Here is a 19212-nt window from a genome sequence, read left to right as displayed (position 1 = left end):
TAAACGTCAACATATTTTTATATAGATACGTCACAAATAGAAATATTTCCTGCTTTTAACTTTGATAATTAAGGCTTATGGATCAGAAAACCCCCAAATTCAGGGCTTAGGGCTGCCATGGATTGCTTCCGATTCTTAAGAACCACATTTTCTCTGGAATCAGGCTTTCAGAAGAAGGTCCAGCGGAGACCGGACTTCCTACGGCAACTCAGGAAGTCCAAACTTTCACAGGAGCTGCGTCCATCATCCATCACTCTGTGGTTTTGGCTCGTTTATTAAAGAGAGCCGGTCCAGACGGCAGCAAACAATCGGGTCTGCAGACAGGATCGTCAGTGCTGACCTTCCCTCCATAATCAGAATCAGAATCAGACATACTTTAATAATCCCAAAGAGAAATTACTTAATTACTGAAGTCCTCCATCCAGGACTTCTACAGATGTGGGTCAGGAACAGGGCAGCGTCCGTCTCTGCTAGGGCTGAACAATTAATCGCATTTTCAATATAATCGTGATTTAAAATAACGCAATTTCCAAATCGTAGAGCTTTGCAATTTTTGGCTATGTAACAATTAGGGAATTAGACTCGTTCATTAAGTGTAAGTAAAATGTTTAAAGTGGATTTGCCTCCACATGGAAGGGAAGACAGTTGCAGCAGTGAGATAATCTAATTTTATTACGTGTTTTAGAGTTTATATAATCATACATAGCATTAAGTATAGGTTAATCAGTTTAATACATAGACTTGCTTGTTGGTTGGACTTTATGTTCAACAAGGGTTGATGTCCAATTAAATTAAAAGCTGTTCTCTTGAATAATATTCTGATCAACAGAAACATTAAAAGTTCATATTTAAAATAGTCCTTGTTTACAAACATCTTTATTTAGAGTCCATTTTTGTTGCTTGTGGTTAATGCGGAGAAAAGTCAAAATTGCAATTTTGGTTGAAATATATTGTAGGCAGAACGCAATCATTTCTGCTCTGAGTTTAGATGCTGTGGGTCTATTAGCAACTAATCCACATGGCGAGGAAACAAATTGATTTGTTGTTTGTATATATTTTGAAACACATGATAAATTAAACTGGGGGGAAAAAAATCGCATTAAATCACAATATTAAGAAAAAAATTAGATTATTTTACAAAAACGTTCAGCCCTAGTCTCTGCAGACCCGCACGCAAACCGTTCAGACTTTTACCTTCAGGTCGGCGTTTCAGATTTGGATGAAAACCAGACGTCACAAATAAAGCTTGATTCTGGAAAGCTCGATGTCTGCCGCTCGTTTCAGAAATTAAAACTTATTTTACGCATGAAGTGAATATTACATAAGAGCAAAACCAGATGGATATCTTAAATAGAAATTTCAGACTTCTGAGGATTTTCTGTTCACTCCATCCTTTAGCATGAATTACTGCATCAGTGCGGCGTGGCATGGAGGCTTGGTGCACATAACTTTATTTTATCACGATTCAACAGCGTTTTTAACGCATATAATGTGTCTTTATACCTTTTAATGAACTTATGCTGCCTGTAAGTGGCAGCCGGATTAACCAGGGTTACTGTTGCCGTCTTCAGGAAACTGTACGTGGGGAATGAACTGCAGGTTCATCCACCCTGGAGTCAACGACAAGGGGAACTACTCCCTCATCACTAAGCCGGACCCTTTCTCTCCCAACGGAGCGCCCCCTGGTGGACCGCTGCCCCTCATACCAAACAACCCCTGGGTGAGTAACCCTCCGCATCGACACGACCAGGAAGGCTGTCAGTCGGGGGGGGGGGGGGCGATCGATCGCCGGGGTTCCCTGTGAGCGGCAGCCGGAAAGTTTTAACCACATTTTTTTCCACGTTGCAGGCTGCTCCTGTGGTGGAGGAGCTCCCTCCCCCGCCTCCCCCGGTGGAGCCTCCTGTGGAGAGCGCCTGGGAGCGAGGACTGAGACACGCCAAAGAGGTAAACGCTCCCACTGTGCTCCATGCAAATCAGCCCGAGTTGGCCCAAAGAGGCGCATTGTCCTGCTGAGTTTATGTAAACTTTGCTCACAGGGGTCTCTATTAGAGCACACAGATGGAAGAGCTGACAAAGTCATGATATGACTTTATTGGGCTCTGAATGGGTTTCCCTTTTTGCCGGGCTCTCCTCTTTATAAAAACACATTTGTTTGGGTGTCTAACCGCGCTCTGTAGGTGCTTCTTGTTTTATGGGTTCGTTATCTCTGCCTAACAGAAGCGTATTGATTGGTTTTTAAAACCACTAGTGCCAAATTGATCATAAAAACAAAGTTGCGCTGAAACGTCATCAAACCATTTACAGAAATTATCCCCATTAGCTCTTTCTGTGACAACAAAACAAACACTTCAGACTAATTAGATGGAAATGCGTCCAATGAACCGCACGTTCAAAATTGAAGGTTTATTTTAGTCTCGCATGGGAGAAATTGTTTCTGGACCGGGGGGAAAAAGCTGCTGTTACAATAAATTTCATAAAACACCCGTCACAACGTCGGCATCCAATCGTCTTCTCGCGTGTTCTTCTGAGCCGTTCCTGTTTAAAAACGCTCTGTTTCAGCTCGTCTCTTAAATGGTTAACGAGGTTGGCAGATGGGACGAATGAATCTAGCGTGGTTGTATTCCCAGCGGGGAGCCTGGTGCCGTCTTCCTGAGTCCAATAAAATGTGATCAGGGCTCAGAACGTCTGAGAGAAGACTGCGTGCCAGTGACTTTACCGTGACCGTAGCCAAATTGTTGATCTCAGATTTGGCTTTACTGCCTATGTGAACAGCCAGATATTTGTCTGTTTAATGTTCTGACTATAGCCCCGTTTACACTACCCTGTTTTTAACCGTACCTGAGATAACTATCCAGTGTAAATGGAACGCAACTGAACCGAACCGTGCCAGACACAACCGAACCGCGCTAAATCTAGTCCAGTTCGATAAGTGGGCTCGGCCCGGTTTTTCAGTGGCTCGGTTCTCTGATCACTGCAAAAATGAGCTAAAAGTAAGTAAAATGTTCTTGAAATGAATGCATTTTTCCTTGATTTGAGCAGTTAAATAAGATTATCTGCCAATGGAATAAGATTTTTGCACTTAAAATAAGAACAGTTCATCTCCATCATCTTATTTCAAGTGCGGGATGTCTAAATATCTTATTTTAGGGGTAAGAATACTCATTCCATTGGCAAATTGTCTTATTTAGCTGCTCAAACCAAGGAAAAATATATTTGTTTCAAGAACATTTTACTTAGTTTTAGTTCCCTTTTTGCAGTGATAACAAAGAGCTCATTAGCAGACCGCGTATTCTCCTTACAGTCAGCTGACTAATTTCGCGATTTGATGAAAACTGATGAAAGCGACAGTTGATAAGCCTCCGTAATCATGAAATTTCAGACATTCATATTAATACTAGCTTCCTTACCGTGCCACACGGTTTCCAGTGATTATTCTGCTTAGCAGTGTGATGAACCTCAACGTCTGTCGTTGTTTCCTGCGTCTGAAAATCCCGGTTAGACGTTCGTTTGTCTTATCATAACTTCCTGAATGTTACGTGCGGCGATCATTTTTATTTGCTTTATTGTAGTTCGTCACTAGGGGGCGAGGAACCGTGCTAGTGTGATGTGTAAACGGTCGTCAGAACCAAGCTCGGCCCGGTTAACTGATCCAAGCTCAGTCCGAACTCGGCACGGATCGTTTTAACAAGGTTGATGTAAACGGGGCTTATGTGTGCACTGCAAAAATGAGCTAAAAGTAAGTAAAATGTTCTTGAAATGAGTGCATTTTTCCTTGATTTGAGCAGGTAAATAAGATTATTTGCCAATGGAATAAGATTTTTGCACTTAAAATAAGAACAACTCATCTCCATCATCTTATTTCTAGTGCAGGATATCTAAAAATCTTATTTTAAGGGTTAAAATACTCATTCCATTGGCAAATAGTCTTATTTAGTTGCTGAAATGAAGGCAAAATATACTAATTTCAAGAAAATTTGACTTACCTTGAGTTCCCTTTTTGCAGTGTGACCCCAGGGGCTCGGTCCCGTTGTCACGGAAACCTCCTGGAGGCATCGGCGAGGGAAGGTGTGCCCAGCAGGGGTCAGCGTATCACTCAGTGTTTTGTGTTTGTGGCAGGTGCTGAAGAAGGCCACCATCCGGAAGGAGCAGGAGCCCGACTTCGAGGAGAAGCGCTTCAACGTGACGATCGGAGAGGACGAGCGAGAGTTCGACAAGGAGAACGAGTTCTTCAGAGAACGCAGCTACCGGATCATCCGAGAGTACGGCCCGCTCACACAGCCTTTCAGACTAGCAGCGTTCTCAGCTGTAGTTCTGGTCTCCAGGACCGTAAACCTGGCGTCCCGGTGTACGTTCTGATGGTCAATAACGACAACTTTAAATTGGCTGTCAAAAAGCTGACTGCAGCAGCTCGTTTAGGGGGGAAAGCTGAAAAGGATTTAGAATTTAAGACGAAAGTATTTCCCTCGTTCTAATCCAGAGTTTTATGGATCAGTACACAGTAACATATTGAGTCTTTACCAGGTTCTAAAATGACGTGAATTTAACCTCAATTTACTATCATTAGTTATTAAAGATGCTGAGAAAATGTAAAAGCTCTGTTAAAATCTAATTACATCACTTCTGCCTGTTTGGGACGGGATAAGGGGAGAATGGCAGCCAGGAGATGCTGATCAGATGCATTGATCTGATCATCAGTGTGATCAGAGGAGGCTGGAGTTGCACTGCACAAAGGGAAATAAAAGTTTCTTGAAATGAATATATTCTTCCTTGATTTGAGCATGTAAATGAGACTATTTGCCAATGGAATTAGTGTTTTTACCCCTAAAATAAGGTAATTAGACATCCTGCACTTGAAATAAGATGATGGAAGATGAAATGTTCCTATTTTAGGTGCAAAAATCTTATTCCATTGGCAAATTTACCTGCTTAAATCAAGGAAAAATACACACATTTCAAGAAACATTTACCTTTAGTTCCCTTTTTGCCGTATGTTTACGCGACACTGCACTGCAAAAACGGAACTAGAAATAAGTAAAATGTTCTTAAAATCTGTGTATTTGTCCTTGATTTGAGCAGGTAAATAATATGATTTGCCAATGGAATAAGAATTTTGCACTTAGAATAGGAACAATTCATCTCAATCATTTTATTTCAAGTGCAGGATGTCTAATTATCTTATTTTAAGGGGTCAAAATACTCATTCCATTGGCAGATAATCTTATTTACCTGCTCAAATCAAGGATAAATACACTAACTTTTAAGAACATTTTACCTATTTTTAGATCAGTTTTTGCTGTGTGAGGTGGATTGACGCTCTCCACAGAGAAATGTTTCACGGTCCGACTGTGAAACAAGAACTTCAGCTCAGCCTCAGGGCGACAGGAAAGTTGGAAAAAGACTAAACAAGAAAGGCCTTTTTGGGAGCGTAGGAAGTTTTGCAAAGCGGTACCAGAATAAAAGTCAGGACTTCTGGAACAATCCTTTGGACGGATAAAATAAATCCAATTTAGACAAGTTTGGTAACCAGAGCATCACAAACTGCAGGGAGGTGGAGGGCTGATGGTTTGGACCATTAACTCTTAATTAAGCTAAAGTATCCTAGAGGCAGACGTGAGGCCCAGCTCGGTCCTAACCGGGTCACCAGCAGGACCGCACTGCAAAAACGGAACTAGAAATAAGTAAAATGTTCTTTAAAATGAGTGTATTTGTCCTTGATTTGAGCAGGTAAATAAGATGATTTGCCAATGGAATAAGATTTTTGCACTTAAAAGAGGAATAATTAATCTCCATCATCTTATTTCAAGTGCAGGATGTGTAATTATCTTATTTTAGGGGTCAAAATACTCATTTCATTGGCAGATAATCTTATTTACCTACTCAAATCAAGGATAAATACATTAACTTTAAGAACATTTTACCTTTTTTTTAGATCTGTTTTTGCAGTGCGTGATCCCAAACCCGGGCCAGATTGAAACGATGCAGCTGCTGGGTCGAGTTTTTCACTCACTGCTTTCCCACTTTTCCCCTCTTTGTTAATGAATTATATTCCGCCACCTGTTGTGTGTGTTTTTGTACATCTGAGGTTATATTTAGATCTCAAAGAGCTTAGATTTCTGATATGGAAATCCCAAAAGTTGAAACCTGGTCTGCTTTTTTTTTTCTTTTCTTTTTTTTCCTCCTCTCAGTGCTGATGGTGACGTAACAAACTTTTTATTGCCTTATCTTGACGCTAGGAGTGTCTGAGTTTAACTAAACAATTTCTATTTTAAATAGGATAAAAAGCCAACATTCCTCCACTAGCATGGTTGTACTAAGTTACACTTACTCACACGGTTTCTTTACTCCTTTCAGGGAAATGGACTTCAGAGACCCTGTATATGGGTAAGTTTGAATTAAATTCTGCTCATCCTCAGAAATATGAATCACATTTATTTCAGATGTTAGTCCTGCGACTTTATTATATATGACGCGTCTCTTTACCACCCTTCTAAAAAGAAATGGGGACGTAAACTTACGGACACCCAGATATAATCAGTTTTATTATTAAAAGTCCACAAAGACTGACAGAGATCAGATCTGCGGTGAAGCACCTTTTCAGTCACTCCTACCAGACTTGTGGTTTCGTTTTTGACGAATAAAAGATCCCGTGTTTTCATTTTAGGTTGAGTTTCTGTCTCGATTCTATCAGGATTTTCTCTGGGTGGAAACTATAAATGATTATTAGTTCTCCATGGATGGATTTTTAATGTTTCTTGTGGGTGTTTCTGTCTGCAGCGACCCCTACGCTGACCCGTACTACGACTATGAAATGGAGGCCTTATGGAGGGGCGGCCAGTATGAAAACTTCAGAGTTCAGTACACAGAAGCTCCTCTTCCGTACCACTTCAACGTGAGTATCGTCCCTCAGCAGGGCTGGGAAATAGATTTTAAAAATATAGATTTTTTTTTTTTTTAGAGATATATGGTGATACTGTTGTTTATTTCAAGATAGTCTGTTTCCTTATAATTATACTTTTATGTATTCCAGTAGGTTATTCTTTTGCCATTTCTCATTATTATCTACATCTGTTGAAGACTGAGACTTTTAGGCTTTAATTAAATTTAATTTAATTTATATAGTGCCAATTCATGAAACATGCCATCTCAAGGCACTTTACAAAGGATAAAATCTTTGATTCAGGGATGACTTTTTTATAATTACTTTATGAAAAGAAATACATATTGAGATAAAGATCATATACAGAGGTGGGTGGTAACTACTTACATTTACTCAGTTACATTTACTCGAGTAACTTGTTGAACAAAATGTACCTGTATTAGTTTTACTGCACTGTACTTTTTACTCTTACTTGAGTCATATTAATATTCAAGTGTTGCTACTCTTAAGTAAAATTTCTGACTACTATACCTACTGCAAATAACTTTATGATTAAAAAAAAGACTTGTTTTAACCTAAAATTAGGGCTGAACAATTAATCACATTTTCAATATAATCGCGATTTTAAAAAACGCAATTTCCAAATCGTAGAGGTCTGCAATTTTTGGCTATGTAACAATTAGGGAATTAGACACGTCCATTAGGTGTTGGTAAAATGTTTAAAGTGGGTTTGCCTCCACATGGAAGGGAAGACAGTTGCAGCAGTGAGATAATCTAATTTTATTACTTGTTTTAGAGTTTATATAATCATACATAGCATTAAGTACAGGTCAATAAGTTTAATACATTGACTTGCTTGTTGGTTGAACTTTATGTTCAACAAGGATTGATGTCCAATTAAATTAAAAGCTGTTCTCTTGAATAATATTCTGATTAATAGAAACATTAAAAGTTCTTGTTTTAAATAGTCCTTGTTTACAAACGTCTTTATTTAGAGGCCATTTTTGTTGCTTGTGGTTAATGCAGAGAAAAGTCAAAATTGCAATTTTGATTGAAATATATTGTAGGCAGAACGCAATAATTTCTGCTCTGAGTTTAAATGCTGTGGGTGTTTTAGCAACTAATCTGCACAGCGAGGAAACAAATTGATTTGTTATTTGTATATGTTTAAAAAGACATGATAAATTAAACTGGGGGGGGGGGAAATCTCATTAAATCGCAATATTAAGAAAAAAAATTGCAATTAGATTATCTTCCATAATCGTTCAGCCCTACCAAAAATGTACCAGAGAGACAAAAACCTAGAGTTTATGTTAAGGTGAGACTTCTTATTTGTACACAAGCTTTGTTATTTTAATGTTATTTTCTATCTTCTGAGCCGTTTGGAGGTAACTGGAAGTACTTTGCACTGTTCTAACATTCTGTAAATACATTAACTGCTGTAAGTATTGCTTTCAAGTTTAATGTTGAAAAAAAGGACTTAGAAAAGTGTTTCTTTTGTCTTTAAAATACCAGTATTTGCACGTAACCTTATATTTTGTCTGTCCGATCACATCATTTTTAAATATTACATCATCAGCTGTTGTGATCAGTTACTCGGTACTTGAGTTCTTACTTGATGATGCTTTAGCTCCAGCAGCATCTTCCTCCTCCTCCTCCTCCTCCTCCCCATCAGCAGGCTGCAGACGTTCCTGCTGAACACCAAAGATGAACATCTAGTGAACCCAGAAGGATTTTCTCCGTTCACTGATCCAATAAGCGTGTTTTTACCTTTCTTCTTGTGTAACGCAGCAGAGTCAGCGGTAGCTTGGCTGCTTTTGTCCTTCCTGTCCAGCTTCTGCTGCGTTTTCATCAGGAGGGCATCTGCTGTTGACGCGTTTGGGGCTTTCAGCTCCTTTGCTTCCGCTGCTAATGCGCTAAATCATAAATAAATACATAAATGAAGCAGCATGTCCTTGATTCAGGGTTCCCGCGGATCCTTAAAAAGTCTTAAAAGGCATTGAATTCTGTAATATAAAACTAAGGTCTTAATTGGCATTAAAATGTCCTAAATCAATCTTTCTTAGGTCTTAAAATTGTTACCAGGTCATAAATAGGATTTTATTTTTGTAATCCTTACCAAACGGTAAAATAATTGACACAATTATAATTTTTTAAATTTACCGAACGGCTCAATGTAACGATTAATGGTTCCGTCTCAATAGCAGAACCAATAAAAACTGTTGCAGCCGGACCATAGCTGCGAAAAAGAGTTGGCACTGGTTATGTTGTGGTTTTTAAAACTGATTTATAGTTTATTTTAGTAGGGAACAAAACAAAGTTTTGAATTCAGTTCAATAGTTGTTAAAAATATATCTGTAATTTGTGTTTTTTAGCTTTCTTCCTAAATGGAATGTTTTTCAAAAATTTTAAACATGTCTACTGGGCCAGAAAGTAATGTTTTCTGTTAAAATAAACATTTGGGTGAAGTTGTCGCAACCAGGTTTATCTTGTTTATCGTGAAGTTGGTCTTAACTTTTTTATTTCAAGTGGCATTAAAAAGTCTTGAATTTAACTTGCCTTATGCTGTAGGAACCCTGTTGATTTGACGTCTTAAGTGTGTTCGTCCAGCTAAAAACATAGAAATGAATTGTTCCGCCTTCTGCAGGAGCGCGACCGCGAACGCGACCTCCGGGAGCGCCACCGAGACCGTGAGCGGGAGAGAGACCACCGCGAGAGGGAGCGGCGGCAGCGGGAGAGGGAGCGAGAGCGGGAGCGCGAGAAGGAGCGGATTCGACGGAAAGAGGAGTGGGAGAGAGACCGGCTGAAACGGAACGAGAAGGAGAGGCCGCGGGTGCGTCCTCCTCGCGAAGCCAGGGAGAAAAAGGAGGAGGACAAGCTGAAGCCACGCTCCCCCCTCGGCCTGCCGCCTAAGTAAGCACGTTTTTATTTTTTTTATTTCATCGTTTCTGTTCGACCTCAGTGAGGCAAAGGCAATCTGGGAGGCAGCCGGGTTGGTTGTCACTCACTAATTGAACCCATCGGTGCCGCCCTGCAGGTTGTACTGATCTGAAGATGTCCCCCGTCTCACGTTACTGCTCACAAATTAACAGGATAGTGAATGTCTGTCCAACAGCGGCTGGTGAAAGGTTGAAAATGGGGATTTTTGGCACAGATTAAAACCAATTGTTTTCAATTCTGTCGTTTTCCAGCTAAACACTCTGAGAGCCGACTTAAAAAGGTCTGTTAAAAATGCTTAAATTCACCTAAAACACAAGCAGTAGTACTTACAGCATCACTGTCCTGTGTAGGCAGAGCATGCTGCTGGGTGCCCGATATTTTCCACTTTTTTTTCCACGCTGTCTTTTTTACATACCGTCTTAAAACTGTTATAGCAGCTTTGACCCGTTCAGGTACCCTCAGATGATTGAAAAGCGGTCCATGGTCTGAAGGATCATCGCTTCATTCACCGTGATGCAGTTTAAAAAAAAAAGATCTCCCAGCTTGTTATTCTTATTTCTGCTTCATGCGTTGATAGATTTGTTGTCGTGCCGCTCCGGCGTGACTGACAGGTGTTTACACGGTGGGAAATATCTGAGACTGGAGCGCTGACAGCGGGGAACTTTTTTTGGGCTTTGGGGTGTAACCAGTGATCTATATTTATTCACTGGATTGCTGATTGGCCCGAAAAAAAAAAAAAAAAAAAGCTGAAGTCAATGGCCGCCATCTTGCTACTCCCTCACAGAACCCCACAGGATTTGGCTGCTACAACAAGCAGTTTTCAGGCTGTGGGAAAACGTTTCACAGGTAATTTTACAGTGAGTGGATTTACTAAAAGTATGAAATACTGAGAAAGTCATGTGCTGAAATATTTTGCATTTCATATATATATATATATATATATATATATATATATATATATATATATATATATATATATATATATATATATATATAAAAATAACGCTCTGTAATAACGCCCCCTAGTGGTTGGGAGGAAAATCGATATTGAAAGCTAGAATATCGATATTAAATCGTTTTCAAAAACAAATATTAATCTTTGTATGGATTTTTGTGCACAGCCCTAGTTATTATGCCGTTATCATATTAGTTGAAAAAGTTGTCCAGATGACAATAATATGGTTTATGGGGATAATGTTTAGGAAAGTTTATGGAGCAGCAGTATGTTGTCGTGGTCTAAGCACTCAGATGCTGTTCAGGGACGTGATTCATTCCAACAGTTGGTTAACTTTCTGACTGTAATCAGTCAGAGGATTTATGACTGAAACGTCCAAACAGTTTCTCTTTGTTTTGCTTGCATTGATCTGGTTTTGATATTGCGTAACCTTTACAAGTCTTAAGAGGTCAAACAATTGATGGTGACGTTTCTGTGACAATTATTACCAACAAACGGGAGCCGACACCTGCTGCTGACGTAAAAAGACTGTATTGAAATAGTTTGGAATGTGTTTTTCCTGTTACTTCGGCAGCTTAGAGGTACAAAGAAGAAATATTTTTGCTAGAGAGTTGTCTTTCTCGTATACGCGCGCCGCGTACTTTCCTGGTCTGGTCAATGCAAAGCAGCGTTCTGGTGCCTTGTCCTAGGTTTCACCTTCTTTGCACCCTAACATTACGGTGTTTTTTGCTTATGCAAAGTTCAACTAATATACTCAGCAACAGTTCGCCGTGCACCTTTTTTTTTTTCCATGAGGTCCCGTCTTTAATAAATTATATTTTGTCGTGTGCCGCTCTCTATGTGGTTTCATGTGTCCCGCTTCCTTCAGTGATCCCTTCCTGAAAAGGGGAACACGAGTTTACAAGGATCTAAAAATATCTCCATTGTTGTGCAGCTATTTTTAGCCCCGTGACACGCCGACTTGAACTTGTTTATTCTTGCATCACCCCCCCGTGAAGTCATTCTCGGCGGCTCATGAGTGTTTACACTGTCACGGAATTAGAGTGTCCAGTTACTCATTACGAGGTTATGTCATTTTAGGTGTCTTGGGTTTGTACAGTTTACATAGTTGCTTCATGCTGCAATAGTGATGTAAACCAAGCTCCTCACACCCACTGACTGGTCCCAGATCAGCCGTCAGCCTGCTGTACACTCCTGCAGCCTCTTTAACGCCCAACATTTTTATTTAGCTGGAACTTTTTTCCTTTAACAAATATTTATACCCTTGAGGAGAAGACCACCAGCTCTTGTTGCTAAATTTGGGAAATAAAATAGGGGGAAAAGTCTGGCCTCTCCTTCCTACTGACTCTCTCCAGCTCATTATTTGAGATTCCAGGCCCAGCAGGCGCCATGAAAAAGTATTTGCACCCTCCTCAGATTCAGGCTGTTTTTTTTTTTTGGTCACACTTACATTTTTTTCAGATCCACAAACTTATTTAAATATGAGTAAAGACAAATAGATAAATAGATAAATAATACTAATAATAATAAAAAAAAAAAATAATAAAATATATATATATATTTTTTTTTATTATTATTATTTATGTCTTTTTTTATTTTTTTGTCACACTATTTTTCAGATCCACAAACATATTTAAATCTGAGTAAAGACAAAATATATATATATATATATATATATATATATATATATAATATATATATATATATATATATATATATATATATATATATATATATTTATTTATTTATTTATATTTTATTATTATTTTTTTTTGTCACACTTACATTTTTTCAGATCCACAAACTTATTTAAATCTGAGTAAAGACAAATAGATAAATAGATAAATAATAATAATAATAAAAAAATTAAAAATAAAAAAAATATATATATATATATTTTTTTATTATTATTATTATTTATGTCTTTTTTTATTTTTCTGTCACACTATTTTTCAGATCCACAAACATATTTAGATCTGAGTAAAGACAAAAAAATATTGCTTTTTCTTTTTTTTTTTTTTTATCAGAATTTAATTCAAAAAGGAGAAAGCAATCCAGCCAGGCCCTATATTAAATAAAACATCGCCACCAAACTGAATAACTTGTTAGGGTTACCAGAAAAGGAAAATTTCAAACTCAATACCGAAACTAAGAAAAATGCTCTCAACACTTTCTTTTTTTTTTTTTTTAAGGCACAGGTTTATTTCTGGTTAATGGCAAAAACTATGATTAATAACAATATGACAAATGTATCTGTAAGTTCCCTTTATTAGGACAAACCTAATAAGATAAGGGACAATTCAGCCCTTGTTTAGTAATATAAATAATTTAAGCGTCACTTCCTGTTAGCAAAGCAGTAGATGGAAAAAATACTTGGTTTAATATCGTTTATGGGAGTATGTACCACTGAATAATTTATTATGATAGCTTATTTTTAATGTGCCACTGTGCGCTTCCATTGGCCTATTTACTGTTGATGTGATACATTTTCACCACTGGACGACACGGGATTATTTTAAAATAAAATAAACATGGATCTGAGCGATGTTGACATGTTTAGCTGCGAGCTTGGACCGTTTCTGGTCAGTCTGCACTACAGTTTACCTGTAAATTAATAAGTCGCACACATCTTCACATCTTTTCAGCTCAGTCTACAAAGTTACCCATTTTGGTGGTTTCTGCTTGTGCGTAAAATTTATCCTGCGTACCGAGATGTTCCTTCAAAGTTTCTACATGTAGCAGATCAGCGGTAGACCGCCAGACTTCCACCACTGTAGTTAAGATGATAATATTCTGAAATGCGGTTAGTTTTACACCAAATGTAACGGGACACGCCGCTTTTGTCTCATCGGCTTCAAATACATTGTCTGTACATTCTTGCAGAAGTTTCTGCATCTGTTTGTGATTCAACAGAATCTCCTCCGTATAAAACCGAGTTTCTTAGAAAAGCGTCCCGTGTCAGTTTGTCACGTTCCTTGCATCAAAATAGTTTTCCCGCTATTGCCAAATATCGTCCAGTGAAGAATGCTGAGAGTGAATCAGAATTCGGAGAACGTCTGAACAAAAGAAAGCAACAAAGACGGCATTCAGAGGGCACGTGCAAAAACAAAAAAGGCGTGCTGGGCTTTGTTTCCGCCCTTGGTTTTAGAACCAGTTTACCAGAACTATTCATTTCCGTTCAAAAAATCATTATTTACTTTTTTTTTTTTTTTTTGTAGCAGGAGTCTTCTCAATTTAGGACCCTTTTTTCTATGTTGCTGCAAAGAGTTTTGGAGTTCATGAATAATTAGTTACTGTGAAACCAGTAAATATGTGGAGAAATGAGCAGCAGGTTTTACTTTTTCTTTCTTTGTTGCTCTTTGAATTCATCTAAAAAAACAACAACAAAAATTAAAACAATGCAGAGCAAATTTCCCCGAGAAGCCGCTGTTATTTGGACACACCTGACCTTTAAAAATCAGCGGCTCTGATTTTCCCCGTTCAGCTCGACTCTTGATTATTCAGGTTCTTTCAGCTCCAGTTTCAGAGACGCTCATCAAACAGCAGCTTCATCGTTGCCTGTGGGCAAATTTTACAATAGGAGCTTAAACTATTTCCCTGTCTGCTGTTTGAAACCGCTGAACTGGCAAATGCAGTTTTGACCCAGACACCAATAAAGGGCTGAAAAATGGGAAATTATAAAAGTTCCTAACTTCCTATAGTCTCGATTACCGTATTTTTCGGACTATAAGTTGCTCCAGAATATAAATCGCATCAGTCAAAAAATGCACCATAAAGAGGGAAAAACATACAAGTCGCACCGGACTATACACATTTATTAAGACATTTATTTCACACAGTCCAAGACTAAAATCTGACGTTAAATCTGGTGAGGCAATTTACTAAATTACGCAGCTGCACACACAACCAGCTGAACAAACCAGGGAGGATGAATGGAGTAAATTAGCACAACAAGGCAGATACTCCAACCGGGAGTTACATTGAAAGTTGTCAGAATTACGCCTAAATTAAACAGTGAGCGTAGCTGTGCTACGTGCTAAGCTAAAAGTACGACACGGATGTTTCAGAGCAGCATGAAGCCACTGAGCTATATAAAACACTGGAGTGCTGATTTTGACGCAAAACTGAAGTCACTGGCCGCCATCTTGCTACTCCCTACTCTCACAGAATCTCATAGGATTTGGTTGCAACAACAAGCAGTTTTCTGGCTGAGTGAAAACGTTTCACAGGTAATTCTACAGTCAGTGGATGTACTAACACTATCAACTACTAGGAAATTAGGTGCTGAAATATTTTACATGTTATTCATATTAAATATACATAAATGTATATATAAGTATGTGTATATGTATATATGTATACATGTATGTAAATATGTTTTTGTTTATTGTTATTTATATATTTATAAATGTTCTATATGTATATTTAGATTAATAAAATGCAAAATATTTCAGCACATGACTTTCTCAGTACCTAACAGTTTTAGAACATAACATAAAACTATATGGCATTTGACATTTTAAAAGTCTTAAGCCCCCTGTGAACATGAGAAAATCCTCGTTATTCGATGCTGTAGCGCACATATTCCCTAGTTACTGGGGGGAAATAGGGAGTACCAATATGGCGGCTGGTGGCTTCACAGCGACTCGTTCTAACAGTGGGCGATTAGCACTCCAGTGTATTATATAGCTCAGTGCCAATAACAAGTTCTGTTGCGGTCTGGGCACGCTCTGCTGCGTGAATCCATACTGAAACAAGGAAACAACATACGTACATGTGTTCAGACTTTAATGTCTATGAGTTAATGTTTAATTTAATTGTGGTGCAGGAGCAGGATAGCATTCACAAGCCTAGCGTGACTTCTTGCTTCGAATATAAGTTGCAGGATCGACCAAACTATGAAAAAAGTGCGACTTATGTACGTTTTCTTTCTCTTTTCTTTTACATTTTTGTAGCAGACTACATTTCTTTTCATACTTTTTGTAAAAAAAATACTTTTTAATCATAAAACAAACAGAATCTGTTGTTCTTGTTACTTTTTACGATGGCAGTAGATAAAGCAATATAGATGTAATTTTAATTTTACTCCAAATATCAGCCATTTCGGTATTCAAATAAAAATTTAAACCTGTCCATTAATGTGCACAATCTGAGTAAATTCAAATGAAAAAAGTTTGTGCTGTTTACATCTAGTTTCATCCAGGATTTAGAGAATAAACCTCTCAAACTGAAGTGTGAGCTAATGGGGGGCAGGGCTTTGAGGCATTTCAATGAACATCCAACCCGTTTGGAGCTTTTTTACACAGCAGAGCGACTGAGGCGGCAGCTGCACCAACCAACAGACAATCAATTTCTCTTAGCAGGGTGATGGAACCTCCCTCAAAGAAAGAAATGGGTCCGCTCATGAGGCGTCCAGACGAGTGGAAGGACCCGTGGCGGCGGTCCAAATCTCCCAGGAGACGTAGCGGCATGGGATCCCCCCCTCGAGGCCGCCGCCGCCATCGCCCCTCTGGCTCCTCCGTGTCTCTGTCCAACTCATCCAGGTAGGAGCTCATCCCTAACGTCGGTAGCTCTGCTTACATGGACATAAGTGATCAGAGTAAACGGCCGATTGGAACAAAAATCACAAACACACCAGGCGTTGTCTTGTGGTCAATCTTTAATGGCGTAACCATGAGCATGTATCGCTGAGACAGGCTCTCTAATGAACTCTGAGCAATCAGAGGGCCCAGACTGATATTGTGCTTATTTGCACCAATGTCACCATGTCGTCCTCTTGGTGAAAATATGAATTTATACAACAGCAGACAGAGTTAAATCGCAGGCGTCCCGACTTCTTTTGAAAACGTTTCAACACCTAACCAGGAGTCTTTGTCAATTCTGCCGGCTCGTATTTGAGCAACGAAAGTCCGGTTGCCTCCGATTTGAGCCTGTTTGCTGTTGCGATGACCCGCATAACTGAGAATCTGCACTGAGACACATTTACACACTTTTACATCCTTTTTTTTATCAACTAAAATTTGAAACGTCTTCATTGAGAGCAAAGTGGAGTCTTGTTTGTGTCGCGAACCTGACGATTACAGCTGGTTCTAAAAAACAATGAAACTGAACTTGACCAGTTTATTTTAAATAAAAATAAGAACATTTTTCTTTAAATGAAAGTATTTTTCTTGATTTAGAGAAGTTAAATAAGACTATTTGCTAAAGGAATAAGATATTTGCAAAATCTCAAAATAGGTACAATTCATCTCCATCATCTTATTTGAAGTGCAGTATATCTAATTATCTTATTTTAGGGGTAAAGATACTCATTCCATTGGCAAATAATCTTATTTACCTGCTCAAATCAAGGGCAAATACATTCATTTCAAGAAAATTTTACTTATTTTTAGTTCTCTCTTTGCAGTGTTCAACCATGGAAGTTTCCAGGTTATATTTTGATGCCATGATTACATCAACTATGATATATTTATTGTATAGCAAGTATTGGGTAAAAAAACGGAGTTGTACCATTTTCAGAAACGTTAAGAACTAAATTGGGACATTTTAGACTATGACTATCTTTGGGTTTATAAAATATTTATTTGTTATGCTCCACCTTCACCTAAAGAATTCATTAAAAATAATCCAAGTAAACTAAAAGGAGCCTTGATTGGTTGATTCTTTTAGAAAACATCTTAGAGTTTGGCTGCTAGACAGCTGGAAATGTCCACATGGCTACATTTAAATATATATTTTCAAAGTTTGATGGTCTTTTGTACATTTACTGAGCAGTTTTATGTCTTTTTTTTGTTGTGGTTGACACAAACGTACCAGTGGGAGATGGAAATCAGCCTTTAAGTAATACCCCCTTACATGCCAATATTAATCAATACCTATATTCCATTTTTAAGAACTGAACTCAGTTAACCTGAACATCAGTCCTCCACCACCATGCTGGGATGTTTGGTTCTAATATTCTCCAGATGTTTTCCAAACATTGTGGCCAAATAGCTCTGCTTTGATCTCATAGTTTTTCTTTTAGTTTTTCTTTCGTGAATTTTAACCTTTAACTTGCTAAATGAGGCCAGTAGGGCCTGAGATGAATTTTGATAAACTCTCCCAAGTATTTTAGGCTCTTACCTTGGTCTGAATTTGCAGAGACGTCCAATCCTGGGAGAAGTGGCCAAGTCACACATTTTGACCATAAGAACAACACACAGAAAAACTATATAATAATTTTCCTCAACAATATACAGCAGTCGTTCATCCTGATGGTGTTTACTTGTCGTGTTTGAGCCTGAAAAGAACTTTGCACCATCTGCCAGCAGCACCGTGAAGCTGTCAGAAAGCAAGATGCTCTTACAGCAGCTGCTGTAAGAGCCAGTATACCGTCCTGCAATGCCTCGCTGCAGAGGGACAGCTCGGCGTTGTCGAAGATCAACCCGATCTACAAGGGTTGCTTTTTCTTTCCTGGTTTACTCATTGCATGTGCAATAACATGCTTCCGGTCACCTGGTCTTTTTATGGTAAATATGCACAGACCTGCTGGATTTACTACCAAATAGAGCAAAAAAAATAAGTGTTAAACAGAGATAAAATATATTAAGCCAACAGGGTGAGATAATTTAATCGGAAAACGGTTGTATGCAACCAGAATGAGTTACTGGCATAGAAATTCATAAATTCATAGTATGTGACTAGGCTCCATTCTTGAATGATTTCTCTGCAGAATGATGGACTTCAGAAGGCTTAAAAGATTAATTTAGTTAAAAACTAACTGCATCTTGTATTGAACAGTCCTGCATACCATTTTTTAGTGATGTTATCAAAGGCATCACCTGTGATACTTTTTTTTTTTTTGGTTGGTTTTATAAATCTCTTTCTGCAGGTGTAGAAGCAGACTCCAAAGATGTTATCCTGTATTCTCTTATTTCCTCTGCTCTGTTTTTATCACCTTTTCTCTTCATTTAAAATTTTCTCTCCTCCTTTCTTTCTCCTTTAACTTTCCGTTTCTGTGTCCATTGAATTTGAAATAATCCTAAAAATATCCAAAAAAATATTTTTTTTTTTTTTGCACAAATAGCAAGCGGAGCACATTAGCAAAAGCGGTAATGCTCCACTTGTGAAAGTGAATCTGTTTGGCTCACTTTGGCATTAAGACAGCAATTCTTAATACTACTCTTCCAGACAGTGCACCTAAATAAAGGCTTTAAAATTGCCTTCTCAGATTAATAAATTCATTGCTGATGTCGTTTCAACGCATCTGATTGAATCCAGAGCAGCAAACAGACCAAACTCCTGCTTTTATTGAGGTGCTCACGCTGCTTATGATCGGTTAACGGATGTTTCCGATCAGGACGGCGAGGAATCTTAAGGATTTACTCACTGCTTGTGTGTTTAATGTTTTGCTCTTCGTGGTTTTGTTAATCTGCAGTTGTAATTCTCTCATGGTAGGACC

At 38.4% G+C, this 19212-nt stretch overlaps 2 protein-coding genes across 8 annotated transcripts in view; one reads left to right on the top strand and one right to left on the bottom strand.

Annotated features, from left to right (window-relative positions):
• Positions 1–19212, top strand: part of zc3h18 (zinc finger CCCH-type containing 18) — a 60271-nt gene that overhangs the window by 9063 nt on the left and 31996 nt on the right. For 5 of the 7 annotated variants that reach the window (XM_021310489.2, XM_021310488.2, XM_012852315.3 and 2 more), the window contains exons 4-10: positions 1572–1720; positions 1849–1944; positions 4117–4259; positions 6352–6381; positions 6775–6889; positions 9525–9790; positions 16133–16315. In XM_021310489.2, coding sequence (XP_021166164.2) covers positions 1572–1720; positions 1849–1944; positions 4117–4259; positions 6352–6381; positions 6775–6889; positions 9525–9790; positions 16133–16315 — 982 coding nt within the window. The remainder of the gene's footprint in view (positions 1–1571; positions 1721–1848; positions 1945–4116; positions 4260–6351; positions 6382–6774; positions 6890–9524; positions 9791–16132; positions 16316–19212) is intronic. The other 2 variants (XM_021310487.2, XM_021310490.2) reach the window with 2 other exon arrangements.
• trhr2 (thyrotropin releasing hormone receptor 2) overlaps positions 1–19212 on the bottom strand; it is a 106109-nt gene that overhangs the window by 77664 nt on the left and 9233 nt on the right. The window lies entirely within an intron of this gene.

This window comes from Fundulus heteroclitus, chromosome 2 (genome assembly GCF_011125445.2).
Source record: "Fundulus heteroclitus isolate FHET01 chromosome 2, MU-UCD_Fhet_4.1, whole genome shotgun sequence".
Taxonomy (NCBI): domain Eukaryota; kingdom Metazoa; phylum Chordata; class Actinopteri; order Cyprinodontiformes; family Fundulidae; genus Fundulus; species Fundulus heteroclitus.
The sequence above is the reverse complement of the archived record's forward strand: the minus strand, read 5'-3'. Positions and strand labels throughout refer to the sequence as shown.